The sequence below is a fragment of the Phallusia mammillata genome, chromosome 1 (genome assembly GCF_965637545.1).
Source record: "Phallusia mammillata chromosome 1, kaPhaMamm4.hap1.1, whole genome shotgun sequence".
In the NCBI taxonomy this organism is placed as follows: Eukaryota; Metazoa; Chordata; class Ascidiacea; order Phlebobranchia; family Ascidiidae; genus Phallusia; species Phallusia mammillata.
Window position 1 is genome coordinate 32,958,044 of NC_137252.1, and position 27,164 is coordinate 32,985,207.

Genomic DNA, 27,164 nt, shown 5'->3' on the forward strand with positions numbered 1-27,164 from the left:
CCCAAGCCTCATTAGTAATTAACAACCGGTAATTATAATTGGTAATTAACAACCGGTAAATAAACAAACTGTGTCAAAATTTTACGATCTACTTCACTACAATGTCGTGAGTCGTGACACTGAGTTAGTTCATGCCTTCAAGAACTTAAAGAATGACACTGACGTAACTTTGCGTTCATTGACTGAATTGAAACAAATTGGCCCAAGAAGTCAGAAATGACGCTTTTTATGCCGATCGTGTTTACCCGACCAGAACGTCATGTGACATTTAAGTAAACCCTTTTTTCGGACATATACAGCTATTTATCTATTTTGTAATCACATTGTTTAATGTGCCAAGTGGAAAAACGCAACAAATTTGTAAGTGTAAACAAACTAAACACAACGCTTTCTCAAATACAATGAAAAAAAAGAAAAATGATTGAAATAAACATATAATTGTGAACATGGTACTCTCCCTAGTGGTAAATTCCCAAAACACATTCTGCTGAACAAACGTGCCAAAAAATAAAACAAAAATCAACTGAACAAGTACAAAAACTGAAACAAACTGTAAATGTCATGTGTGGCATATTCTGTCTGATCAAATCTAAAAAGGTAAGCACTTAAAAACAAACCTTTTGTTTGTGTAATTTGATTACGTGATTAGAAATTTGAAGCTGCAAAGGCTTTTATTTTCCACCCAAAATTATGGCATATTTAGTGTGTATAATGCTTAGTGCTTACATGAACTAGCTAGCAAGCTCTTTATTCCTGGATAGATTCTCATGCAAGGTTCACCGATTGACATGTTTCATTTGGATTTTTTGTTTTAAAGACAAACCGTGAAGAAGATTTGGGTGATACGTTGGATGATGTCTTAGCAAGAAGAGGTCCAGATCATAGTGGATCTTATAAACATCAGAATGAAAACTTTGCTGTGTTGTTCCAAGCCAGTGTTCTGCACATGCAGGGGGAGGTTATGCAAACCCAACCTGTTGTTTCTAAAAGAGGGAATGTCCTAATTTGGAATGGTGAAGTCTTTGGAGGTTTACAGGTACACATTTAGTTAGTGTATCTTTTTCTCATATTTTCTTTTCTATTAACCTTTTTAGCTTAGTTTCACCATCTGGTTGTTTATGCACCATTTTAAATTCATTAGTTTGTGTGCTGTTTTACCATGGACTCTTAATAGCTGTATTAAACTCTTTTTTACTTAAATGAAATAACTGATTATACACAACTTTTAAATTTTGACTTTGGCAAGTGTAATGCCATAACAGACAGGAATCAGCCTGTGTAACAGGGTGGTGATTGACAGATCTGTCTTCACTTATCAAATATCCTACTTACTCAAGAAGAGTGACAGGTAATCAGTGTCATTTAAAGTGTTTGTTTACGTAACAGAAATATTAATTTCACCAATTTAGAAGACTTTGTCAGTTTCTGTCCTATTTGAATGATTTAACTGATGTTGATTGTCTGCCACTCTTCTTGAGTAATTTGGATATTTCACTTTGGCATTTACGTGTCATTATTAGTCACTTTTTAAAAAATTTAAACGCTTTCAAAAATTTGCAAAAGAATAAATGTGAAATATTTTCTCAGGTTCCAGAAAACAAGAGTGACACTGCTGTACTTCTGGAAGCCTTGGAAAACACTTCCACTTCCACAGAAATTTGTTCGATTCTTGGTTCTATACAAGGGCCTTGGGGTTTTGTATACTTCGACAAAACAACAAACACTTTGTGGTTTGGGAGGGATTACTTCGGTCGAAGAAGCTTGTTGCTATCATCACAATCTGAAGAAATTGTACTTAGCTCAATTTGTAACAAAGCCAGAAAGCATTGGATTGAGCTCCCAGCATGTGGTATATTCAGTTTAAACCTTAACGAACCATTTCCTAATCCACATAAACTCACTTGTTTTCCTTGGGTTCGAAAAACTGATGGACATGTTAAGGACTGTCACATCGAAGGATATGATGTAACTGTTAAAGAAACCCTACAAAGTTGCAGCACTGTTCCTAAACAAAAGATTTCCCATGAACTGCCATTGTTAGCAGTTGTAAACACGAAAAACCAAGATCCCCTCATTACATTAAAGGATTATTGCACCAATGTTGGTCTATGGGAGTATTGCCAAGAACTTTTAGGAACACTTAAAACTGCAATTCACAAGAGAGTGCAAACTTGTAAACAGAACCAAAGATGTAATTTGGGGATTTTGTTTTCAGGTGGCATCGATTGCACTGTATTGGCTGCCTTGTCTCATTCTTGCCTTCCACCCGAGGAAAAGATTGATCTAATTAATGTTGCATTTGAAAAGCAGAAAAAAACTGCTAGAGACAGTAAAACAGGCTCTAATAATGTTAACAGCCCTGATTTCAAGGTGCCAGACAGAGTAACAGGTTTAGCATCACTTGATGAGCTTCAAAAGTTGTTTCCAAGTCGTAAATGGAACTTTATTGAAGTAAATGTGTCTGTGCAAGAACTTATAGCTGAACGAAAGTCCCGAATTGGTGATTTAACTTTTCCAAAAGATACAGTACTGGATGATAGTATTGCATGTGCAATATGGTTTGCTGCAAGAGCAAAGGGAAAGGTTTGTAATATCGATTACACATCAAATTCAAGGATATTACTTTGTGGAATGGGGGCAGATGAACAGTTGGGAGGTTACTCGAGGCATAGAGGAATATTTGAAAACACAAACAATTGGGATTTGGTTAATGAAGAAATGAATATGGAGATAGAAAGAATATCAAGCCGCAATTTGGGAAGGGATGACAGGTAATGTTAATTTTACTGATATTTTTTTGTGTTATGTTTTAAAATGAGCAAATCAGTAAATAGTTTTTCACACATGTTGTAAATTTACTTAATACCCAACTATTGCACCCACATGTAAAACAATAAGTTTGGTTTATCAAGAAATCATAGATTTTAAGCATTTGGGACATAAACTAAAGATTGTTCTGTTATTATCAAACTTGTAATGGCGGTGCAGCTGCACAGGTAGCCCTTAATTTTCCGTTTGCATGACCAAAGATTTTAATGATGCACAACTGTTTCCAGGTTGTACATTGTCTTGGTGCACTTTTGTGTCACTTCATATTTTTTCACCGAGCAAAATAAGCTCAACCCAAACTTTGTTGTTTTTAGGATAATATCTGACCATGGAAAAGAAGCAAGATTTCCTTACCTTGATGAAAACGTCGTAGAATTTCTTTTAAAACTTCCCGTCCACATCAAATCAGATTTCAGACTCCCGAGAGGTATTGGAGAAAAGATTTTGTTGCGTGGTTCTGCATATTTGCTGGGACTTAGAGGGGCATGCGTACTCCCAAAACGTGCCATCCAGTTTGGCTCAAGAATTGCCAAGGCAGAAAGTCGCAAAGAAAAGGGTAGCGACAGTTGTTTGAGGTTGAAACAGGTAGATACCAACTGATTAAAACACTATGTTGTTGCACTGTTTTTATGGCTTCTAAACCCTGTAACTATTTTCTAGTACACACATATTTAAATCCGATTGTGTTGTACTAGTATTATGTGCTGGTAATTGTGTTGCGATGCATCCAGTGACTTTACAACATACTCTAAATGCCTTTATCTGGGTCTATTTCTTTTTAATGTTCACAATTATACACATGTTTGCCTTATCTGTTACTGAGTGCTTGTAATTTAAGAGCATCTTTGTCAATAGAAAATTCAACAAACTGCTGATTTATTACATAGTGGTCGTTGGTGTAAGTTTGCAAATATGCCCAAACAGTCAACTACATAAAAATATATCCAAACTGGTCTTGTGTATGGACAGTGGTCCTCAGTAAAGTCATTTTATAAGTGTGTATTCCTAGACAAAAAAACAAAACAGAGGGACATAGGTTATTAGTATTACTATAAAATTGTCCTAATCACAATCTGTTTTTTTTTGTTGACCTGTTTACCACCCTTTGCTGAACAATGAAGCAGAATAGCAACATCAATGTGCAAAGTATCTGAGGTTAATCGCCCATATAACCTATTTTGTGCTATTCAACAAAATGCATTAAAAAGTTGGACTTGAATGTTACTTAGGTGATAAACAAGTAAATACAGGCAGATTCGTGTAATCAAAACTACAGTGCACTTAAGATTAACGAAAATTTTTTTTATTGCAATTGTGTCAGTATGTGTTCTTTTAAAAATAAGCTTAACTCAAATCTGTTTTTAAAAAGAAAATTTTGTAAAAATTGGCCACAGTTTAAAACTTAGCATGAAATAAAAAACAAGATTGGTGATTAAAGGCTATCAACTGTAGTGGTCTGAAGAACTCTTTAGTTGTGTATTGTAAAACTGAAAAACTTATTTGTAAATTTTTGTTTTAGAATTGTTTGCGGATATATATTTATGTGTGCTTGTATCTGAAATAGGAATATTATGATCTGATTTTTGCATGTTACCAATTATTATCGCCCTTTTTTGTCATTGGACGGTCGATAAACGGCCTGTTTGTTACTATGATTTTTTGCTTGACTCTACTGTACCTAACCTTATGCATTACCCAGCCACTAATAGGTATCTAAGCAAATCTCTACCAAAAGGTACTTTGTGCAGTTGTGGCTTTAGTTAGTTCCTGTTTTACCCGGGTATGTTTGTATGTGCATAGCAGTTTTGTTACGTTTGTTGTACAATCACCTAACATTCACATTTTAAACCATGTGGGAACGTCTTGCATAAAATAGGTATTAATTTAGGCATTTCACTGCAAATAAAAAGTTGATTTTAAATATCGGTTATCAGCCTACTTAACTACCGATAATTATAATCAGTATCAGCCTTAAAAACCCATATCAGTCTGCCTCTAGTCTAAAATGCAGAATTGTTTGATTATTATCAAATATCACAACACTACCACAAATACAGTTTGGGAATTTTATTTAAGGACAACAAAAATTTTCTTGAACAGATAATTTGAACCACTAGAAAAACAATTTCATACATCCACAACTTGTTTTAAATGAAATTCTTGGCAATAAGACATTCCTAATGATATTTCCTCTTGCGTTCTGCCTCTACAAGTACAGGAATTAGATTAGATTTGATGAATAAATAGTACAACTACTAATACTTGGTATACAACTTACTTAAGCGATGGTATTCACACAAATAGTTGAAAATTCCCAATGATATACCAAGCATGGCATAGAAATTTCCTCCATGATTTCTCTTTCTTACCCATTTGCTGTGCACAGCCCATTTAACTATAATGGATGAAAGCAAAACATGGATAAAGTGAGAAAATATGGAACGATTTGTTTTGCATTAGCGATAGTGAAAAAAGTGTTTTGGTATACATTCATGTAGTTTGTGTAGCAATGTTTGTTTGATATATTGGAAGCGTTTCCAATGCTTCGCAATAATAACCACTATTATAACTTAGTTATTTCCCAGGAAAAAATTCACATAAGGTCATTTACAGCACGGTTCGGCAACCTTTTTTGCACTGCGGACCGTTTTTGAAAGTGAAGTTTTATCGCGGACCGGTCTTCAAAAACCTACAAATATTTAGCAATAGAAATGCTTAAATTAATTTAATAATTTATCATATCCAGCATACATGAGCAAAATGTTTTGTGACATTTCAACTTAAAAAGTTATACGGCCCAGTAACGAACTTCCGGCGGTTGTCGACCACGGACCGCAGTTGCCTACTACTGATTTTTTTAGGAAACCATCCCATTTATGACACAATATTTAACAATTGTGGCTAAAATATTTCTAATTCATACTATTTAAGAACCTAACTTGTGCTGCACATTTGAAGTGCAGCAGGTTTATACAACTAGTTTTTGCTTGACAAAACACAAACCATGAATGTCGAAATACAACACAACAAATACAACAAGCTTCATAAAATTACATATTTGAAGTAACTAATTTTGAAGTTAGGCATCTTTTTTTAGCACGTAATGTATTTATAATAATGTAAGAACACAACTTGAATTGTGTATGACAAGTGGTTTAAGTAATTTGTGTTCTGTAAAATAAGAGTGAACTGCTGGGCATCGCTCACGAACCTACTATGGTTCAAAGATTGGGCTTAGCATAAAAATTAACCAAGCATGATAATCATTGTAAAAGCATATAGAGCTAGGTGATGCATGGGGTTGTACCCTGTGCTCCCAACAAACTGGAGTGCCGTTGAATGGCTACACTAGCCAATGCGGCCGATCTCTCGTCACCAGCTGCACTGATGAGACCTTATAGGTCGAAACAGTGTGCACTGTCTGCAGCTTATGATAATCATTAATTATATACTTTTTGAATGACTGCACAAGGGAAGGTTTGCAGCAATAAATATTGAAAATATAAAGTGGGGAAAGAAGGCAATCTGTCCAAAGGCTATAGCAATATAAAATACAAACTATACAGAGCAAGATATACAGCAAAATTGGTTTCTGACAGGTGGAACAATTTGTTGTGAGATAAGTTTGTGTTATTTTTTAGTGAGAAAAAAGCTCAAGAATGAACTTATGTACTTGTTTTTGAGTTAGCTGGTTCTAGAACTTACTTCGTTTAAGAGAAAAGTACATTCCTAATGGAGTCCAATTCCGTTGCATGAGCCATTTGGGCACTTCATAAAGTTTAACATCTCTGAGGAGCCGAGTGTCACCTGGCAGTTTCATGCCTGGTTCAACTAAAAAAATATTGGTTAGTAATTTTGGCAACAAACGTTAGGCTGCACTAAACACAAATAGAAATTGTATATAGCAGCTAAGTAAAAAAATAAAGTTGCACATTCTAAGATGGTAAGGTGAAAAAAAGGAAAAATGATATTTCACCAATATTTGGGGCATTGCTTTTGCACTGCTACCTATGCCCATAGTTTAGGTTGTATAAGCCTTTAAGGTTCTGATTAAAATATTATAACTCAAAGGTTCTGATTATTTTATTTGTCAATAAAATAAACTTACTTTTAGCTCCATAATATTTTGGATGAACCGCCAAACCACTTTGCTCCGCCATGATGAATTAATTTAGGTACCCTATGGACGTAAAAAATATTGGAGGATAGTACAAATCGAAAATCAAACAAACGAAAATGAATAAAACACGGCACGACCTTCACCAAACTACTTTTGCAACAACTGTAATCTAGAGATCTTTAAATCCGGTACTGTGTGGGGTTTTTTGTATGTGAGAGCAGTTTTCAAAAACAATTAGCATCAAATTTGAAAAACAAACAAACAAAATACTATTCAAAAATTAATGTATGCAGGTTTTTAGCAATTAAATTGTGTTATGTTTTGACCTCTTTGATAACTTTTTTTTAAAAAAAAAACACTGCACTGCTTAGGAAAAAAATTAAACTGTCAACAGATATCATAAAAAAATTATTAAAACAAGGAATAAATATACATACACAACACCTTAATTCTACACGGATGTTTTGATTAATTTAATCACACATGCAGGCTAATTAGTTAACGTTCGTTACTAACCAATCAGACCCTCAAGCTTTTAATTGTTAGTTACAAAACATAAACATTGTAAAAAAGAGCGACCAGCTCGACCGAAAAAAACACGTGACAATTTTTATTGTGTTTGTTTATTTTTCGGCCAGGTATTCTATAATTTTAGTTTGCACATTGCAGCGCAAAAATGGCAAGAAATCAGCTCGCGAAATTGTACAAGCAGCTACTTACAGAAAGTCACAAATTCACAGATTACAACTTTCGGTATGTACAAGTTTGGCACAAGTAAATGAACTTTATACATGGACATTTTTCCGACCAATGCCAACTTAACGTTGTTGAATATTTTTTCGAATTCAATACATGAGATAATTTCATAAGTTTTATAAACAGCAGTATTTGAATATATTTTCCTACTCATTTTTTTGGTTTATCATTTGACTGCAATTCATAAACTTTCTTAATCCCCAATGGTATAATTTTAGTGTTTTAAAGCCACTTTTATAGTGCAGTAATGACCTTTTTTAGAGTTTATAAAGAAATAAACATATCTTTTTTCAGGAGTCATGCAATGAGAAGAATTCAGCATCTTTATGGAAAAAACTTGGAGGAAACAAATGAAGAAAAACTGCAAGATTTAATCAAAAACGCCGAACATGATTTTAAACAAATTCAGCGTCAGGTAAGTCATGACTCATGACTTTGGTTTATTTGCGTTACAAATAACATTTAAAAACCAAAATTAGTAAAAATATATAAACTGCCATTACAGTTTTTATTTGCGAAAAAAGTTTTAAACGAAAACATATGAGCAAAGATTAAATAGGTAATGGTAAGATAAGTTGTGTGCCTTTCGGTTTTTAAGATTTGCACTTGAAATGTCTTATGTTGTAATGATTATTAAGTTGAAAATGTGCAAAAATGATAAGTATATTACTGTTTTTTATTTCACTTGTGTGGATTTTAGTAAACTATATTTATACTTCTATCTCATGCAGGTCACAATTGGACAGTTATACAAAGTAGAGCACCACATCCTAGATCAAAATGAATAACACCGCTAATGATTTGATTTTTATCTACCAAAAGTTAACTGCTTTATATTATAAACTGAGCCATATAAAAGCATTTCGGCCAGTCACCAATATTCCAGGCTGCTGGATTTTTGCATTTTTTTGTGTTTACGTTTTGCGATATCTTCAGCTACTTTTTCACGCTGAGGCAAGATTTTTGTTTTTAAGGTAAAGGTCCATATTGATTTTTTCTTCAGTTTCATGGAATGCTCTTTCCTAAAATTCTACTATGTTTTTCTATTTACCCTATTTGATCAATATGCTTAACAGAATGTCGTCTTTCTTAGCCACCAATTTGGTAAAAATAAATTTCTAGAAAGAGCTACCATTGTACTGGGATGCACCACAATGAGCCAAAGACTAACTTAGGTTTTTCTTGGTATGAAAAAAACTAGTGTTCAGTTACTGTGACTACAAATTTTATAAACTCATTGCTTTGTATCACTGAAAAGGGCACCTCTCAGTTCATTGAAACAATAATAGTGCATAAAGGACATGCAAAACAAATTCCTTATGTTATACAAGCAAATATTTGAACATTACACAGAAGTTAGTCAGCAAGATGGCAGATTGGTTTGCACAACTTTTTTGTGTTCACAAGGTCATGGGTTCTTATCCTATCTCGGTCGCTTGTGTTGTCCTGAGCAAGAAACTTCAGCGACATTGCCTAACCTTATGGTTCCCAATGGGTTGAACTGAATTGAGTTCACCAAAGTTGAAAAAATGGTCTTGCAATAAAACTAGCAGTTTGACGGTTGACTCATTATGAGCATTATGCATTCAGGCGTTGCCCATCAAGGATAAAAAAGAAATAAACTACAACAACTAGAATATATTGGAAATTTTGCCCATGTTTGAGTTGTGCTGCTATAATTTACATGAATATTTTAGCCTACAGTATTTTAACCCACAAACAAGAAGCACACATGATTTAAAGAGTAATATTTATTTAACAATAAAACAAAGCGAGTTGGCAAGACATGCAAAATGTGTAGTGCTTCAATGGAACTTAAATACGACAGTTTCTATTTTCTTCTTTTACTGGAACATTCATGATCTTTGAGGCTTTTGTAAACACTGAAGTTGAAACTTTCGTTTAATTCCTGAAAACAAAAATGCTGGTTTAAGTAACTGCCACAAAGCATCTTAAATTTGATTCGCTACTGTTAGTTTTAATAAATGTTAGTTACAATTCTTACCCTCACCATTAAAAACACAATTTTTTTAAGAGACTTCAAAAAATAAATTTTAGGAAGCATTTTTTTTAATTCTTCAGTATGAATGTTCTTTGAAACAAATGTTTAACAAAATCAATAGTTCAAAGCTGATTTAATGGAAAAAATAAATTACAATATCGGCAGATTGCATTAGGAAAAACTTGTTACTTGCCTGGATAATGCAAGCAGCAACTTTTTGGACAATGTCGATGGATTGACAGTGGGTGAAACAAGTTAAACCAAGGACACCGGGAACAATCAACATAATACTTCCGTTTTCATTCCAGGATCCCAATACTTCTTGCGTCTGTAAATAAAATTTTGCATTTTTGACATGTATATAAAATGTTCAGAGGTGTAAAGAAATTTTTTGCTGGTCTAAAGAATTTTGTTTCAAATGCCCCAAAATCCAATTTTCAAAACAAATTTTAAAAAATGAAAAAGACCTACATATTGGCAACTGCAGGACAATTCTTTCACCACAGAACTTTTCATGACTTTAAATGTGTTTTTGATGCTCTCCCGGTCAATGACGAGATTGTCTGAAAGTAAAATCTGTTTGATGCAAGTATAAATGAAATTTATTGTTTTGCACCATTAAGATGTGTGTGGCTGGGCAAATACACAAGCTTCCTTAGTACACTGAGGACCAATACAGGCAACATTAGATGCACACACTGTGACCATACACCAGTTTATGTGCAGCATATAGTTTTATGTATCTGAGCATGTACACAAGCTCCCTGAGCACAATGAGGACCAATGCGATCAACATTAGAAGTGCACACTGTGGCTACACACCAGTTTATGTGTAGCAAATATTACTTTGCGTCTGGCCATATGTACAAGTTCCCTTAGCACACTGAGGACCAATATGAGCAACATTAAAGGTAGCCATAAGAGTTTATGCGCATAGTGATTGAATAAACATTGTTCACTTAAAATTATTAACATGAAAACGTTTTTATGTCTTTAAGAAATAAATGATTGTAATTCAAGTATCCTTTCTCATGGGTCAGTTTATTATCTGACAAACCATCGCACCTGTTAATGGGCACCTCCCCTTGTTAGCCATGGTTGCTGCACCAACAGCACATGAATCAGCTGTCATAGCTGTTGAAACAGACTGAAGATAAAATTCCAGCAGTTCTGACAATTCAGCTGATGCTCCACGTGGCAAGTGTTGCGTTGCGCTCAGGTAATAAGCAAGGGAGATTTCTTCATGGGCATAGTTTCTCCGATAGTTGTAACTGTCAAAAAATGAGGAGTGGTGAATAGTTGTGAAAAAAAAAACCATAAAATGTATGCGAAAATATACAATGGTTACTTGAAAAACTGTTTTGACTGAAAGCAAGAGTTCCATACTAGGTTTGTTCACATGTTCGAAATTTGAGATGCAGTCTAATATTTTAGCACAAAAAAAGATAAAGAGAGTATTTAAAGAGTAAAAGTAGCAGGGTTTGGCAATCAGAAATTGATATAAATCAGAAAAAAAATTGAGGTTTAGTGATTATATTATGGCCTTGCTAAAGAATTTTTACTGAAGAATCTTTCTTAACATAAAACGAAAGGACAAAATTCAATGGACCTTAGGAATAAAATGGATTTGAACAACTGCAAACATCCAAGTTTCTTCACTGTACCTGAGGTTGTCACAACAAATTGGTTCACCACCGACAAGCTGGTTATAAAAGCTGTGCAAGGCATCCAAGCGCTTTTCCACCATCATTTGTTGAAACAGCAATGTTGTTGTTATAATGGATCCAGCTTTTGTGAATGGATTCCAAACACGACTCTGTTCATTGAAGGAAAATTCATCCTGCAAATATACAAAAGGTTGGATAGTTTTGTTGGGGTTAACATAGAGTTTATAAACAGAGGGATAAATAACTGTCTGGATTGCTAGCACAGTGTTTCAACCACTTGGTTGCGGAACACTTGTGTGCCGTGAAATGTTGTCTGGTGTGTAATAGAAGTTTTTATCTAAAAAATCTTATCAAAAAAAAGCATTTGATCCAAAAATTTTGGACATGAGTATGCAACCCATGACTCAAAGAAAAGTTTGGATTTTTGAAGTGCAGCCTGCTGTTTATGAAGCTGTGACTATCTAATCTTGGCATTCAGCCCAGAAGTGAAAGGTTGCACACCCATTGAAAAGCGAAATTAGCAAACCCAACATGAACACACAACATGTTACTTTGAACATTTATGATCGTTTTTGGCAAATCCTATTAAATGTGCAAACAGTAACATCCAAGGCAGTTAAGAATCTGATGTTATTCCTTAACTTGTACTTAGGTAGCCTTGAGCAAGTACATACAGTATTTGGTATATTCCCTGTAGAAATGTGGTATATTATTCCCCAGACAGTTATGATCATATTTCAAACATACATCACTTCTCAACCAACTGATCCGTTTGCAGTTACTCAGTTACCTTATCGGCTGGTTTTGCTTCGCTCCCAACGTAGGATGAAACTTTTTCGCTCCCGTTCTGTCGACACCCCAAGCAAAAGTTGAATACTGATGCACATGAATTCAAAGGGTGGGGGGTTTCTGTTGAAAAAAATAACAATAAAAAAGTACAAAAACTGATGTCCAAAAATTTCATTTGCTTCAAATCTAGGGTGCTTAAAATTTTTAGCTAATATAAAAACTGTTGCCAAAAACTTCAGAGGGTTAAGCAGTACTTTCGTATGTAAGTGAACAAATATGAATTATTTTAGAAAACAAAAAATTATTTTTGCTTATGAATGCACTCAAAAATAGGTTTGATTGAGATATTGTTATTAAAAAAAATAAAAATATAGTTAAATGTCCTTACCCTTGTCACCAAAGGACAAGCGTTGTCCATCAACTGTGCAAACAGAAAATGATAAGTTTGAGCTGTCACTCTGTTTTTGACGACGCATCATCACATTATAACTGGAACATGGTTCAACGGATTTTGATGGCTCCACTTTCTACAAGTAAGATAGGCAAGGTATTAAAATTGGTGTAAATTAAAAATCATCTAGTATGTTATTTTGTTTGTTTTATTGTATCCTTAGTGGGGCAGACAGTGCCTGACAATGAGTCTGCCATATAGCTTTAATTTGTTGCTGTTGAATCATTGTTTGAAAACACGTTTTTTAAGTTAAAGAGTTGGTCACTTTAATTCAGTCCAACCAAGTGGGTTCCACTGGGTTTGAGCAATGTCACCTATTTTTTTCTTGGGGAAACACAAGTAGCAGGGACAGGATTAGAGCCCACAACCTTATGAACACACTTTAGTAGCACAAACACTCAGCTGTCATGTTAAACTTGTCCAACACTGTTTGTCTGTCTGTTGAAAACCACTGCTTTGGTGTTTAGACTTAGTCAAGACTAAGAATAGAAATGTCTTACTAATTCATCCAGCAACACTTTGACGACTTCGAATATTCTTTCCATTCGAAGTTTGAAGATACTGAATCCTGGCACAGAAAGTTGGCTAAGTAAAATGCTTCTGATGAATTTGAATGATGGTTCACATGTTCTGTGACAAAATACAAAGCTTTAAAACTATTTTATGTTGTCTGTTACTGCTAAAAAAATAGAAAGATGAACCGGTAATATCATATATCACAAAATCATAGCTATATTTGATATTATAAAAAAATTTGAAAAAACAGTAAAGTAGCACAAAAATTATTTGTTTAATTTGAAACCTGTTACAAATTTTTTTTTATCTGAGAATTTTTTCAGAAACAAAAGTACATTCTTCCTCATCAAATCCTCTTATTTTGGGTATCGCCATAACCTGACATTTTTACAAAATTATAAAGCCACTGTACCTTGAAAAAACATCAAAAGTTAGTGCAGTATCAGATCCTTGTGGTTCCACTTCAATCTTTCGAAACGATTCCTTTAACCTTGGATCAGATAAGCGAATTCCTTTGCTTTCAATAAGATCAAATAGGTCCTTGATCTTGGCAAAAGTCTTTTCCTTGCTCGTGACACTAGACAATGTGATTTGATACAACCTTTTCATCCCAGAATGTAATGCTGCTTTGTCTTCCATTTCTTTTTTGTTTTTATCTTTAGAGAAGAGCGGTATTTCTTGGCATTTAAAAGCATTGCGGTCCAACGAGAGTGTTTTGTCCTTGGGTGACACAAACTCAAATTTAAAAGGTTCAGAGTCCTCGTTGGTAAGTATGCTGCTCCCAGACTGAGAGTCAGCTTCAGGTGAAGTTGGTAAATCATCTTCATTGTGGATGGGATCCGATGTCTCAATTGTTTCATTAAATTCTGCCTCTTCATTGACTTTAGAAATTTTACTGTGCAAACCATTGTGTGAGCTACCGTTTTTCAGTTCAAATCCAATACTATCATTGCCATTTACATCCGAGTTTAAACCAAATTGTTTCAAATTTGTGTCATCTGTTTTTGAAATCAGATCCAGATTTTGATGTGTCACATTATTTTGCGGCATCTTCCTGAAATCCTCTGAATTTGCCGATTTTACAACTGGCGTCGAAATAACACCTGAGTTTAATGATGATGTAATAGTGATATCATTCGCTGGATCACTGTTAGTTGTCGAATTGTTAGCAGCGCTGTCTTGATTTGTGTTGTGGTTCCCAGATGTATTTATATCGCCATCAGCAGAACCAGTACCACAATCTGTTGAATCATTACTAAGTGTATTAGCTTCCATTCCATCATATCTGTCACTTGTTTTAGCACCTTGAGAAGAGGGTTTGTCACCTTCGATAGGGTCAGAATCGGTGTTGTTTTGTTTTTCAATAGCCATGCCTTTTTCTGTGTGCACATTGCAATCAGAAACATTAGCATTAACTTTGACATTTTTTTGGAAACTATTACTGGTTTCTGGAAATGCTTTATCATCTGCTGTTACACAGTTTGTGTTTAGTTTCTCTTTGTTAATAGGTGGGTCACAAGAAATATGGTGGTTCCCATTTTCTTTGACAGTAACCGTTTTTGAAGGTTGAGTAACATCAGAATGGTTAATTTCGTTGGTAGACGAATTTGAAACATCATTGTCCTGGCTTTTGTTTAAATGTTCATGGTTGTTTTCATGAGCTGATACAGAAACACCGTTTTTAATCTCTTGCCCATTGTCTTTATTTTGCAAGGTCGCATCGACAGTTTCCAAGGTCACGGTGTTTTCGTTACAACCGTCGACCTCAATGACGTCACCACCCTTAATGAAGTCATCACTAGGGTTTACGTCATTGTCTAAGTTAAGCTTGGAAAGGTCAAGAAAGGTGTCGTACCGAGTGTCCTTCGTAACATCGCTGCCATTAGGGTGATTTGCATCTTCTGCAAGTAAACAAAACAATCCTGTGATTAAAACTTGAGGGTAGAATTATCGGGCCCTTATTGGCATAGTGCAAAACATCCATCAATTTGTTAGAGTATTTTAACGTTTTTATAAGTACAGTGTTTAAAATTCTTTGACTGACTAAATTTCCGAACTTAGAGCTAAACAAAACATTTTTTAATATGAGTCCGATTTTTTGAGGTTCTGTAGGTATTGTAATATAATAAGTTACTGTTTGTGTAAATAGGAACCATAACTTTTTATCAAAACAATGAAACGAACCGCCGTTAAAAACTAAAAACGAATAAAATTGGTCAAAAACTCTTCTGGGAAACGTTTAAAGGCACTTTAAGTTTGACAAAAAAATGGCAAAGCAGCAAATACCAAAGACACTGTTTGCGCAATTAACAGTGCAGGACACAAGTTTTCTCTCTACGTTTACTTCAAACAGCGGGTAATTTACAGTCCATTACCAAAACTCGCACATCGATCGTGTTTAAATATAGCACGGGCCTTCAAATGCGTTAAATAGCCTCTGTAGATTTGGTAAAGTCAACACCAAGGAGTTAAAACGGACTTCAGTATGTACAAGCGTCAAACCAGGGCTGTCGCTCAGTGAAGTCGAAAATACACAAGTCGGAAAGGGCAGGGTCTTCCAACCCGATGCAAATCATATTACCGGTCGTTTATTTCTGTATTCGGTCGCTTACGAAACACCAATGCAATTATTTCTTAGCTTAGCGGCATAGTTCAAACGGAAAACATAATAAAGGAAAATAAAGGAAATCAAATTGACATCATAAACTTGGGACGAGTAAAAAACAGAAACTGGTTTGATTGTTTAAACTGTTAAGTGTTAGAAGGCAATACACAACAAATTAAAGCATTTTTTCCCCTTGTTTGCGTTTGACGATTTTTATACATTTAAGATAAAAAAAACTTTTTTTAATGGTTAGTTACACTTATTTAGCGTTTTTGCAGAGAATTGGAAAATTAGCAATACTACACCTAGGCCTGAAAGGAGCTGGATCCAAAATAAAGTTGCAATTAAGCTTGCAGATAAAGAATACATTCCATTGCAGTCGTTTAAACAATCGCTATTGTGACGTGTTAAATGAGCTTGAAGTGTGGCTTAAAAATCAAAACTAATGTAAAACATGGTTTAGACTTATTTGACACCTTTCCTAATGGTTTATTGTAAAAAATATGTAAAAAAAAAAAAAAAAAGTTCTAAAATAAAACGTTTTCAAACGGGTGCAACTGATGTGGCCTTCATATCACTGATGATGGCATGGTCTCCGAAGACAAAAAGAAAAAAGGAAATGTATAAAGTGGTTAAGTAACCTTTCCACGTTCAAACAAACTAGGAATCAAAGGACACACAACTTATAGAGATGACCAACATGTCGCATTCGTAATTACAATTAAATGCCAAGCCTATGTCTGTTGTCATTGGAGACGAATGAATGCCCCGAGGCAAGATTTATTGAAGTTTAAGTTTGTTTTGATTAGATAAGGGAAGATTAAGTTTCAAATTCACTGTCCTAAACGTCATCTATAGCTATTCACACACAAATTTTTCGATTTATTGAGAAATAAACGGCTCAAATAGACGCAAAAAGCGACACGCGTTATTATTCAAACGTTTCGGCAAATGCTCATCTCATCATCAGTAATATCACGGTTATTTTCTTTATTAAACTTATAAACAGGTCCGTGTATAGGGGTACAAATTATTCGGTTTCTGTATACAGGCTTAAGTAGCTATTGTCAATCCAGTGTAACATTGACATGTCTCCGGGGTAAATATAAGGAAGTATAAGTATTGAAATTCCATAAAAAATAGAAAAAACCGCATAGTCATGCAAACACGCTACAAAGCAGTGGTTCTTAACCTTTTTTCCTTGCTGCAGCCCTTTCAAATCACCAACCAATTTTCGCCCCCCTTCTGTAATTGCTTGATAAATAGACCTAACCAACCCTAATGATTTGGCATCCCCGCAACCCCTATAAACAGTTCTCGTGCACCCCTGGTTAAGCACCCCTGCTATAAAGATACTGTTATTATGCTCAGTACTGACAAGTAACGTAACTAATTTTCGAAAATTGCCAAGGGGTGAAACGAAACAAAAGGCTTTGGACCTTTTGGACTAAAGCAATTCCAACAGAATTGAAAATTTGAAATATTAAATGCATGGCAAATTAGAGTTATCTAAAACCTATCGCGACGGGCGGTTTTACATTAAACAATTTTTCGATGAAGTTATAACAAATGTCAATATATTTGACACTTCTACTCATCAAGTAATACTTTGAACGCTTACCTTTCATTTCGGTTTTGACAAATAAGGTACAAAAACACTGATAGTTGTTTTCTGTTTTGAGAATGCTTGCCTCGATCAAAGCGAAGGCCAAAGAATTCAAAATTTAATTTCAATTCGCGTATAAAATTGAATTATACTGGACGACTCCTGACAAAGCATTTCATTAATCATTAAAAAAGGGGATCTTTTTGATCACACCTTAGCTCGGTTACATACATTTGAATAGGATTCTGCAAAGAATTTCACAAAACGTAAAGTCAGCATTTAGAACATGGCTCTATAGTTATAAAGCGGCAATTGAGAAAGGCGTTTTCTTCAAAAGTCGCATTAGCCAACAGTTGAATTGCAACACAAAATATATTGACTGCATAAGGTTGCATAAGCCCAACAGGTGAAAAACAACAGACAAAAGGCGTTATGTATTGATTTTTTAAATCGAACTCTTTCACTGTGCGTTTAAACGGACATTTTCTACAAAATACAATTTTGAAAGAGGATGGCTTTTCAGTAACCGTTACTTGTGTGAAAATGTGAACAATGTGGGGTCTGTTTTTGAGTCGATGACCTGTTATTTCCTTTTGACACGTGCGTTACACACTACTGGGCACGCAAAATGCAGGCAATTTAGCCCCTGAAGTGATGTAGGACATTTGTATCATTGCGAAACTAAACTGTGTACCAATTTTACTTAGCTATGGGGTGAGAGGTAAGTCTATTGGTGACGAAATACGTAATGGCAACGCATAGTGTCCTATAACAACGTATTACTAAGCTACCAGTACGGAGCTACTGTCATTACAAAGAAACATGCTACATTAGGATTTCTTCAGCTTGTTTGTTTCACCACCAACTTTACTATCGCTAAAATGTTCTAAAATTAAGAAGCATTTTTTCCTTTAAGCATAAACAAATGTATTGCATTACTTAAACGCGCACTAACTACCGATTTTTTCAAACTGTCGACCCTTACGGATTAATAAACCTGGCTTTAGACATAAAACTACACCCGTTGTCCACTACGTATGAAGTACGTTACCTTCACTGGACGACCGCAATTTATCACCGCCGTTTTCCATCCTTCCGCCGGTTTGCCCTTCTATGACGTCACTGACGTAATCACGTGACCTCGCCCACGTCACTTGCCGGTGTCGGTGCGTCGCATTTTGTCGGAACGGCCGCGGAGTCAAGAAACAGTCTCGGTTACGGTTTATTCCCAGAGTCAAAATTCTCGCTTCCGTCACTACTGGCTCCCTCGCGCTCACTGAGCCGTTACCTCTAACGTTTGTGACATCACAACGCCCAGGAGCGCCAGCTGATCCGAGCGAACAGCTGCCGTTGCCTTTCTTCCACGCGCTCTCTCGTTCGCCCTTTTTCCAAGCGAACATGCCGCTGCTCTCTCGTTTTTTGTTCAAGGCCAATTTCGTCCGCAACACTTTGGGCTTTGCTATGACGGCTTTTGCGTCATCATCACTCAGTGTGACGTCACAAGGACGTTGTTTCGAAGAGTCTGAAATCCATTGCTAAAAATAAAACGCTTTTGATCAAAATTATTTCCCTTTTACAACGAAAATCACAACAAAATATGCCTGTAGCATAAAAACACAAAACTGTACTAAAACAGTTTGCGTGTTCATTTCTTTAATTATTCATTTGAGGCGACCGGTTTCTGGCGCCAATTCAACCAAACATGCAAATTTAATTCAGGCACTTGAACTTTCATTGTGTTTAGAAGGGAGCCCCACAGATTTAATTTATAGCAGTAAGAAATCTGTTTCCCTAAAACAACACTAAAAACTGTAACTGGTAAACATATTTAGGGGCTTCTGAACCGAGGGCAATTTAACCTTCAGCACGGAAAATTAAAATCACCAATAAGGAAATTTATAAGCGAGGTACACAAAACACAACCGATTAAGCAATAAATATGGTCATGAACTACTGCTGTTTAACCAATGTAAATTAATGAAAATGATAACTCGTATTCCAAAAACAAACTATGGAACACAATATACGGATCTGTTCGTAAGTTTAATGGTGAAAATAACGGCCCTTTTCACGTCTATATGGGTGGTTATTTTCACCATTAAACTTACGAACTAATTCGTGTAAAACCAGTTTTTCATCGAGTTTTCCTAAATGATAGCGCCGGTTCCTTATTTGAATAGAATGTAATAAACCCCAAAACAAAATTCCTTCAGCTTGAACAAAGAATATGACCGCAACTATTAACGATCTAAGAGTGTCTATGTTTAGCAACATCTATACCAGGGGTTCTTAACCAGGGGTGCGAGAACTGTTCCTAGGGAGTGCGGGGGATGCTGAATCATTAAGGTTGGTTAGGTCTATTCTATTTAAGCAATTACAGTAGGGGGAGCGAAAATTGGTTGCTGATTTGAAAGGGGTGCAGCAAGGAAAAAATGTTAAGAAACACTGATCTATACCTTCTCAACAGACAATTTGTTCACTAACGAACCCTGCTTGACGAAGTAAATTACTGAATATTCAAGCACGTTTTCAAGAAACAAACTCACATAGTGTATAAACTTAAGAAAAACACATATTTGTGTAGAACCAATATGAAAGTTTTCTAATGGTTGCTTGCGAGCACAAACACGATAAAGCACATTATCCTATGTTGCGTAGGTTCGGTTTTAATGATTTTTTAATTGCCCACTTTAAAATCCTGTCTGAGCTGGGTTTAAACATGTTTTGTAAAACTCTGAAACAAGCCTGTCGCGACTGACTAAACGAAACGTGCACATCAAAATATTCCATCCCTAATCCAGTTTGGTAAAGTGCTAAAATACAAAACTTCGCGCTATATCGAACAATTCTTTACGGTTTGACAAGCGTTAATCAAGGGTAAAAAATCATCACACACACTTTATTTTCTGAGGCAAGGTAAAAATGTATCATACATCAGCCGGTTCGCACCTGTTCTATAGAAACGAAATTGTATGAGATCAGCAAACCGGTTAGCATTACTGGTTCTGTCAATGGACTTTTCGTAACAGAACCGGCTGAAAAAAATTTGAATCCCACCATTGAATCAAACGTTACTACCTCTCGAAAAAAGCCTTTCTCGACCTAAATCAAGCGCGTTGGATCATTTTGAGCATATTTCTAATACACGGCATTACTTTTTTTTATTCTCAAATATGTTACTGAAGAAACTCAGCACCTAATCTGTTAATTTAACGAGTAACAAGTGATTACCTTAAATGCAATGAACACAGAGTATGTCGAAAAAACACAAATCGAATCGAAATTAACAACAATTATCCTTAAAAAAGTACCGATAGAAAGGAGCCGAACCGCAGTTCTTCTTAACTGCAAAGGGTAACTAAGATTTCACTAAAAATAATCTTCTCCTAATTCTCTAAGAAACTATGATTACAACATAGGTCAGAAAACAATACACAATTCAAAAACTGAAACGAGCTTTAAAGGCACCCCCATTTTTCTCCGCCGCGGATGAATGCATTACGAACTATCTAAAACCATAGTTAAAAAAGTCACAAATTTAACACAACGAATGTGGCAAGACAGGCGGAAAAATTCAGCTAATTCGTCCTGTTAACACCGCAAGCAGAAACGGACGATGCGTCTTGAAAAGTTAATGAAAAGTATTGATTACGACAGGACCAGCACAGCTACCATTCAAGCTATTGATCAATAGACAATGGATTAGAATTAACAACAATGGCTGCTGTACAACAGGATAGTTGGCTGTAATCAACAAACTGGAATTAGGTTGTGCACATTCTTTGTTGTGGTTTCTTAAATGTCCGCCTATCTTTTAAACGCGGAATATATGATTTCTATGTTAAAACTAGAAGGGTGGCTTAGCACATTTTGTCATTGCACATAAACTATAACCTATTTTAAAACATTCATATATTTCCTCTGCTTATTTTATATTGGGTCCTACATTATCCACCTTCTTTTATAACCTTAGTTGCTTCTGCAGGCAGAAACTCATGGGTCCCCACACATGCAAAGTTAAAAATAATGCATTTCAAGAGATAACCATGAGAAAGTCGGGTGTTGTAAGGTAAAACACAGTGATCAGCACTGGGCTTAAATAATAATACTATGAAACCACAATAAATCAATCAATAGTACTACAAAATTTGAGCCCAATCCGCCAATGTTTAAAGGTTTGACCACTAGAGGTGTTTTGAGCAACAACCGTTAATGCTTCTGACTACATAGGGCTGTTAACAACCCCCTAACTGTCATGGCGCAAAAACATCCACCAAGCAACCCACAAACACAAGTAACATACAACTGGTTGCTCTTGTAACACTATTGGGCCACAGAAATCTTTCGATTGTGGTGCCCAATAACATACAAATACGTTTTACACTTTGGGGGCTAGTGGGGTGAATGTTGGGGCTACATGGTTGAACACAACAATCAACACCTCTAAATGGCCTCTTCTTCAAGCTATCCAAATTTCAGCCCATTCCGACATGTTTAAAAACTCACCCATTTTAAGGGGTTAACAGGGTAAATACTGGGGTTATCAACACAAACAAAGTGGGAAGCACATCTACATAACTATATTTACCATATGTGTAAGTTTCATCCAAATCCATTAAACATTTGATGGCAAAACGAGTCGGACAAACTTTGGGGGGTAAAAAACATTTTAGGGGGCTAGCGGGGTAAATACTGGGGTTATCAACACAAACAAAGTGGGATGCACATCTACATAACTATATCTACCATCTGTGTAAGTTTCATCTAAATTCATTGAACATTTGATGGCAAAACGAGTCGGACAAACTTTGGGGTAAAAGGGGGCTAGCGGGGTAAATACTGGGGTTACAAACAAAGTGGGATGCACATCTACATACCTATATCTACCATCTGTGTAAATTTCATCGAAATCCATCAAACATTTCATGGAAAAACGAGTCGGACAAACTTTGGGGAGAAAAAAACAGAAAACAAAACAAAAAAACAACAAAACAATTTGAGTAAAATCAATATGTGTCATGATTTTTAATGATTTTTCATTTTTATCAGTGCAACGCGCTTAGTGGATTTTGGTTGGTTAAAGCAAAATGGCCTAATTGTTTCCTTTTAAGACTCTTTGCATTGGCGCAAAGTATCTCTCAAAATTAACACCAAAGAGACATTTGATTTGCCGATTTAAACATAACCCTGTGTTTCGATGTACGTCAAATTTCAAAACACACCCATAATGCAAAAAATCTCAATGACAGTTTGAGCTTATATACGCTGACACCAGTTTAGCACTTTCGGATTTAAATGTTACAAGTAGTGAATATTACAAAAACATTTTACCAACTTGCTTATGCTGGATAATTAGGGAGAAATATATCACTAAATTCCCTTGTCGCTGTATTCTGTTCTAATTCTAACTACCAGGATATATTCCACCCCCATTTGCCCAACTATTCTTCAGCACCCCTTTGTTACTGCAAACGCCCCAGAGTGTTGAAGCCTGGTACTTTAAGAACCATGAGTTAAAAACCAAGATGAACAAATTCATTACTGGGATCAGCTCCGAAGCAACTATGCAGACCAACGATCATGACACAATCATCGATAAATCACAGTACGCCAGGCCCATTGAAGGCGCCATACCGAATCAGCCGGTCACCAAGCATTCACCACCATGAGTGAGTTAAAAAAAACAGCGCACTTTGTTTTTATAGGTCGTACATTTTAGCAAATCACAAATAAATCAAAAACTATAAAACAAACAATTTATACTCTGCATTGAAAACCCGCACCTGTATGTCTTCCAAGTTGATTGCGCTCTCCCCTGACACCGTGTGACGACGTTTCACCCTAGCCTTACGGGATTTTCGAGTCCTCCTGGGCGTCAGCACGTGGTTATCACCCGAGGAGTCGCTGTCGGTCGCTCCGTTTTGCAAACTTTCTAAAAAATCACATGTTTTAAAATTAAACGCGTAAATGGCAGAAATAAACTTGATACTATTGTAAAAAAATCACAGCATGCCAGGCTATGCAAGTAGGTTGATGAAGGTTAGAAAACCTAGACTGCGGTGGGATTCGAACCCACGACAGAAGCGTTTTAGTCCATTACTCTCCAAACTATTAAGTTGGATTTGTAAAAAAACATGCGCTTTTTTGCAATCACAAATAACACTGGGCAACAAAAAAATATTTTTTTACTGGTGTCTGTAATGTTTTAAGTGATTTTGACTAATTCTAGTGCCCTGATTTCAAAAATGCAATCGGTTTATCTGTATCACGTCTAGTTTTCCTGTTATGGTACATCCACGTTTGAAAAACGTGTATACACTAGTGAAACTGGTTTTGAGTATTTTATTTGGAATTAACATTATTTCAAGAACAAAATTTCGAAATTAATTTTAAATGTAACAGGTGGACACTCCTAACAAACAAAATTCAACACAAAAAAACAAAAAAATGTTTCAAGTTTGTAAGTTATTAGGTATAGGCCTACACATGTACTTTGGTAACTTTCGAAACTGAGTGGCAGCAATATCGTCCCGTTTAATTGACCAACAGCAGTTAGCTAGGACCACATTATTCCATCTTTCCTGACACGTTTCGTTTTACTGATATCCTGTTGGAATCTTTCAGCTTAATTCTCATCATTTATATCCCCTACGTTTTAAGGGAAGTGTAGCTTTATACTTATTTTCGTACTCAATTTTTCAGACCGCTTAACAACTTAGTTATGTACTCTTTCTATTAATTTCAGTCCCTTTCTACTGTTTTTTTCCATTACTGCAATATTCCAATCAACATTAGGTAAGTGGAGCCCATTGCTTGTCCTAAACCCCTAAAGCCACATCGAAGTGTGCAAGATATGCACATTTGATACGGATCTTTTTTTTTTTCTTTTTAGTTGTGTTGTATGGGTATTCACCAGTAATGTAGCATAAACCATCTTGGTAATTCATGCAACACCTTTAGATGACCTAGCCACTATTAATTTTAGTTTTACCACCTTGCTTTACTAGTCTGAAAATCACTCCATAAAACATGTATAGTTTAAAGTTACCGCTAGCCTGCACCAACCATTTTTAGACAGAGCATAAGAATAGAACGCATATTCATGCTATGAAACAGACTGCACTGTAGGAAATTAATTTTTTTAATGTAACAAAACTTTAACAAGCACATAAAAGCATGATTTTAAAGTCATTAAATCAATATGGTCATAAATTTAGATTTTGTAAATAACTTAAAAAGTTGACCTGATTAAAGAAAACCGTAATGATTTTTGAAATCAGCACCCCAAAATTAGTCAATATCAATTTAAACATTAAAGACACCAAAAATTGTGTTGGCCTGTGATAATCGTGTAAAAATGCGCTCAGATTTAGCCGCAAAATTCTATTCACGATTTAAATTTTGTAATTAGGTCCGCATTCGAAATTAGAAAACCGCACAGGTCAGACAAAAACAAATTATCTAGTTACCTTTTGACAGATGGCAGGTCGGCCCTTCAAGAAACCGCTGAAAAATTGAATTTCCAACGTCGCAATGAGGTTTATCGATGTCACTGTTAATTTCTGGAATGACGTCTAATTTTGACCCGTTACCGTTTCCACGGTAACTGATGTGTTTGGGCGATGCAAGGTTTGACAGAGATCCGTTGCTAGGGGTTCCGACATCGTGGTTGGTCGCGAAAAGTAGTCTCAGCGCAGGCTCGTTTGCGTGGAAATTGGAATTTTCAGCCGCACACATTGCTGTGGCTGTTGTAACAAAACAAGAAATTTGTTATGGATAACACGACATTTGTAAGACCACTTAGTTAAAAGAATATAAACTTATGATAGATTTACATATGAATTGCAGACAAAAAGCCGTTTTAAAACGCATTTTTGCTGACTGAAATGTACGACAGATAAAAAAAAATGTTAAACTCATCTACAAAAAGGCAGAAATCGTTGCAGGGTAGCCTATATGAAAATTCATGACAGTATGTTTCACTTTTGTTAGTTCCGTTAGTGTCAAAAGTGAAAAACGCTATTGAAAAAACAACACAAAGGAGATATCAAAGATTTCGTTTCGGCCTGATTTGACGATTTAAACAAAAAGTGCAGACAAATAAAAGTCATAAACATTCCGAACCAAATATTTTGCAAGGTCGTTCACATCAATTCGTCGCAATCGCTTTTGCCACCACCACGAACCGATGTGAGAATAATCACGCATCTATCGTTGATCCCACGGTCATGCTCGAGGGATTCTATTATTGTGATGTCAGAATAGCTGGTTTTGTTACGCGATTGTGGGTAACGTTACCCTTGAGGAGTAAAAGCGTGGGGCGGCATTGGGGGTCATGTTTTACCCCAAAATCGCGCGTAAACCCTGTTCACTAAAGAAATGGGGTGGAATTGCAGACCCAACCTTTTGTGACGTCATAACGCCTTTGATTCGTCAAAAATGCTTGTATTTAAAGGTCAAATTTCTGGAATATTCTTGAGGCTTTTGTCATCAAGAATGTAGTAGCGGGATTTAAATAAAACCAAATAGGTCAATGCATTTAACATCAGAAGTTTGGAAATATGTTTGTTTCTGTTAAAAATTAAATGCGCAACTGTTAATTAAAACAAACACTTTAGCAAAATCGAGTCGGTAACAAAAACTGGTTAAAAATAGAAATCTTGTCTTTTTTCTACAGTTTGAAAACGCTTAAAAAATACATATTATTAGTCACAGTAAAAAGACAGTGAACTGTGTTGCAAGAATAAGTCCGAATGCAAAAAGTAAAAAAAAATAGTCGAATGCTACCAAACCTAAATTTCTCGTGAAAAACATCATTTCTTGTGCAAGTAAACTTATTTCGTAAAAAAAATATTTTGTGGCAATTGTTTTGCCAGGAAACAAATCGTGATAGGCATGAGTTCACAGCGTTACACATGACTGCACAGCGCAATGAAGATGTAAAAAAAACGAGACGACAGGCCGCGCGTGCCTCAAATACTGTGCAAATGTGAAAAAAAATAGCTGTTCAAATCTTTTTACCTTTAACATCGGTGTGCAGCAAACTGGTAACCTGCACATCATGGTACCTCCGTCGCCACGGCAACCGACGATTTCCACCGATGACGTCACTTCCGGGGCCTTTTCCGTCTTTCATAGCATTGCAGGGGCCCAAAAGTTGAGTCTATGCGATTGAACCTGTAACAAATAAGAAAACACTCTAAATGCCATTTATTAGAATCCTAAAGACGTCCCGCATACCGTAAGTGTAAGATACGAATGACAATGTTTGATATAATCAAACAAATCAGTTCATATCTCCGCCAATATATGTTACTGCTATACAAACATACTTCTGTGACAGCTAAACGTCGGTTACCACACAAATCTAAATCGATGTTTGGGTCGCTATATATGATATTCAAATGCAATAAAGTGTCTAAATCTCAAGTACACAAAACACAAGAAAACTACATAAACCCACAAACCTAAACTGTACTGCTTTTTGTCGGTAATTTGCCGCTAAATGTGCCAAAAACTTAGAAAAAACGCCTTCGTCAGGGTAATGGCATTACTATGTAGATCACATAAACATTTAAAAAGAAATGCGAATGTTAAAGGTTTTGCTGACTGAAGTGGATTCTGGCCATTTGCTGATATTTAACGAACTCGTCAAGAGACAGCAATTTGATCGTGGTTCTTACATTACAAAACCGCGAGTTTTTCGCTGCCTTAAAACACAACCGGCCTTTTGTCTGGTATTTTACCTCACAAACTTTTAAAGGTTTAGCCGTCGCACTGTGCGAAAAAACTTGTTTTTTACGGTGAAATACGGTTTGGGCAA

The 27,164-nt window shown here is 35.7% G+C and overlaps 4 protein-coding genes across 4 annotated transcripts; 2 read left to right on the plus strand and 2 right to left on the minus strand.

Moving 5' to 3' along the window:
• The first annotated feature begins 430 nt into the window (after positions 1 to 430).
• Positions 431 to 4,754, plus strand: LOC145212280 (asparagine synthetase domain-containing protein 1-like). Its single transcript, XM_080080366.1, has 4 exons — positions 431 to 597; positions 818 to 1,036; positions 1,588 to 2,771; positions 3,144 to 4,754. The coding sequence occupies exons 1-4, from the start codon at positions 562 to 564 to the stop codon at positions 3,427 to 3,429; spliced, it is 1,725 nt and encodes a 574-aa protein (XP_079936492.1). The 5' UTR covers positions 431 to 561; the 3' UTR covers positions 3,430 to 4,754.
• A 127-nt stretch (positions 4,755 to 4,881) lies between these two features.
• Positions 4,882 to 7,102, minus strand: LOC145212299 (ATP synthase F(0) complex subunit f, mitochondrial-like). Its single transcript, XM_080080387.1, has 4 exons — positions 6,938 to 7,102; positions 6,535 to 6,660; positions 5,108 to 5,224; positions 4,882 to 5,035 (listed from the first exon to the last, which is right to left on the minus strand). Exons 1-4 carry the CDS (start codon positions 6,987 to 6,989, stop codon positions 5,007 to 5,009), a joined length of 324 nt encoding a protein of 107 aa, XP_079936513.1. The 5' UTR covers positions 6,990 to 7,102; the 3' UTR covers positions 4,882 to 5,006.
• Positions 7,103 to 7,546: 444 nt separating this feature from the next.
• LOC145212306 (LYR motif-containing protein 4A-like) lies at positions 7,547 to 8,836 on the plus strand. The gene is made up of 3 exons (XM_080080401.1): positions 7,547 to 7,702; positions 8,000 to 8,120; positions 8,437 to 8,836. Exons 1-3 carry the CDS (start codon positions 7,626 to 7,628, stop codon positions 8,491 to 8,493), a joined length of 255 nt encoding a protein of 84 aa, XP_079936527.1. The 5' UTR covers positions 7,547 to 7,625; the 3' UTR covers positions 8,494 to 8,836.
• Positions 8,837 to 9,441: 605 nt separating this feature from the next.
• On the minus strand, positions 9,442 to 26,514 carry LOC145212270 (uncharacterized). Its single transcript, XM_080080354.1, has 13 exons — positions 26,363 to 26,514; positions 24,811 to 25,086; positions 23,125 to 23,273; positions 18,393 to 18,876; positions 13,543 to 15,031; positions 13,115 to 13,244; positions 12,552 to 12,690; positions 12,165 to 12,283; positions 11,372 to 11,547; positions 10,773 to 10,978; positions 10,179 to 10,270; positions 9,901 to 10,035; positions 9,442 to 9,614 (listed from the first exon to the last, which is right to left on the minus strand). The coding sequence occupies exons 1-13, from the start codon at positions 26,475 to 26,477 to the stop codon at positions 9,537 to 9,539; spliced, it is 3,588 nt and encodes a 1,195-aa protein (XP_079936480.1). The 5' UTR covers positions 26,478 to 26,514; the 3' UTR covers positions 9,442 to 9,536.
• Between the last annotated feature and the right edge of the window lie 650 nt (positions 26,515 to 27,164).

Coding starts and splice junctions, on each gene's coding strand:
- LOC145212280 (XM_080080366.1), top strand. CDS start 562: ATGTGTGGCATATTCTGTCTGATCAAATCTAAAAAG. Junction 1,037..1,587: donor AAGTCTTTGGAGGTTTACAG/GTACACATTTAG, acceptor ATATTTTCTCAG/GTTCCAGAAAACAAGAGTGA. Junction 2,772..3,143: donor AATTTGGGAAGGGATGACAG/GTAATGTTAATT, acceptor TGTTGTTTTTAG/GATAATATCTGACCATGGAA.
- LOC145212299 (XM_080080387.1), bottom strand. CDS start 6,989: ATGGCGGAGCAAAGTGGTTTGGCGGTTCATCCAAAATATTATGGAGCT. Junction 5,225..6,534: donor GTACTTTTCTCTTAAACGAA/GTAAGTTCTAGA, acceptor CATCCATTATAG/TTAAATGGGCTGTGCACAGC. Junction 5,036..5,107: donor GTGTGAATACCATCGCTTAA/GTAAGTTGTATA, acceptor CTGTACTTGTAG/AGGCAGAACGCAAGAGGAAA.
- LOC145212306 (XM_080080401.1), top strand. CDS start 7,626: ATGGCAAGAAATCAGCTCGCGAAATTGTACAAGCAGCTACTTACAGAA. Junction 7,703..7,999: donor TTCACAGATTACAACTTTCG/GTATGTACAAGT, acceptor ATCTTTTTTCAG/GAGTCATGCAATGAGAAGAA. Junction 8,121..8,436: donor TTAAACAAATTCAGCGTCAG/GTAAGTCATGAC, acceptor TATCTCATGCAG/GTCACAATTGGACAGTTATA.
- LOC145212270 (XM_080080354.1), bottom strand. CDS start 26,477: ATGAAAGACGGAAAAGGCCCCGGAAGTGACGTCATCGGTGGAAATCGT. Junction 12,691..13,114: donor AAGTGTTGCTGGATGAATTA/GTAAGACATTTC, acceptor TCTTACTTGTAG/AAAGTGGAGCCATCAAAATC. Junction 10,271..10,772: donor GGGGAGGTGCCCATTAACAG/GTGCGATGGTTT, acceptor TTTTACTTTCAG/ACAATCTCGTCATTGACCGG.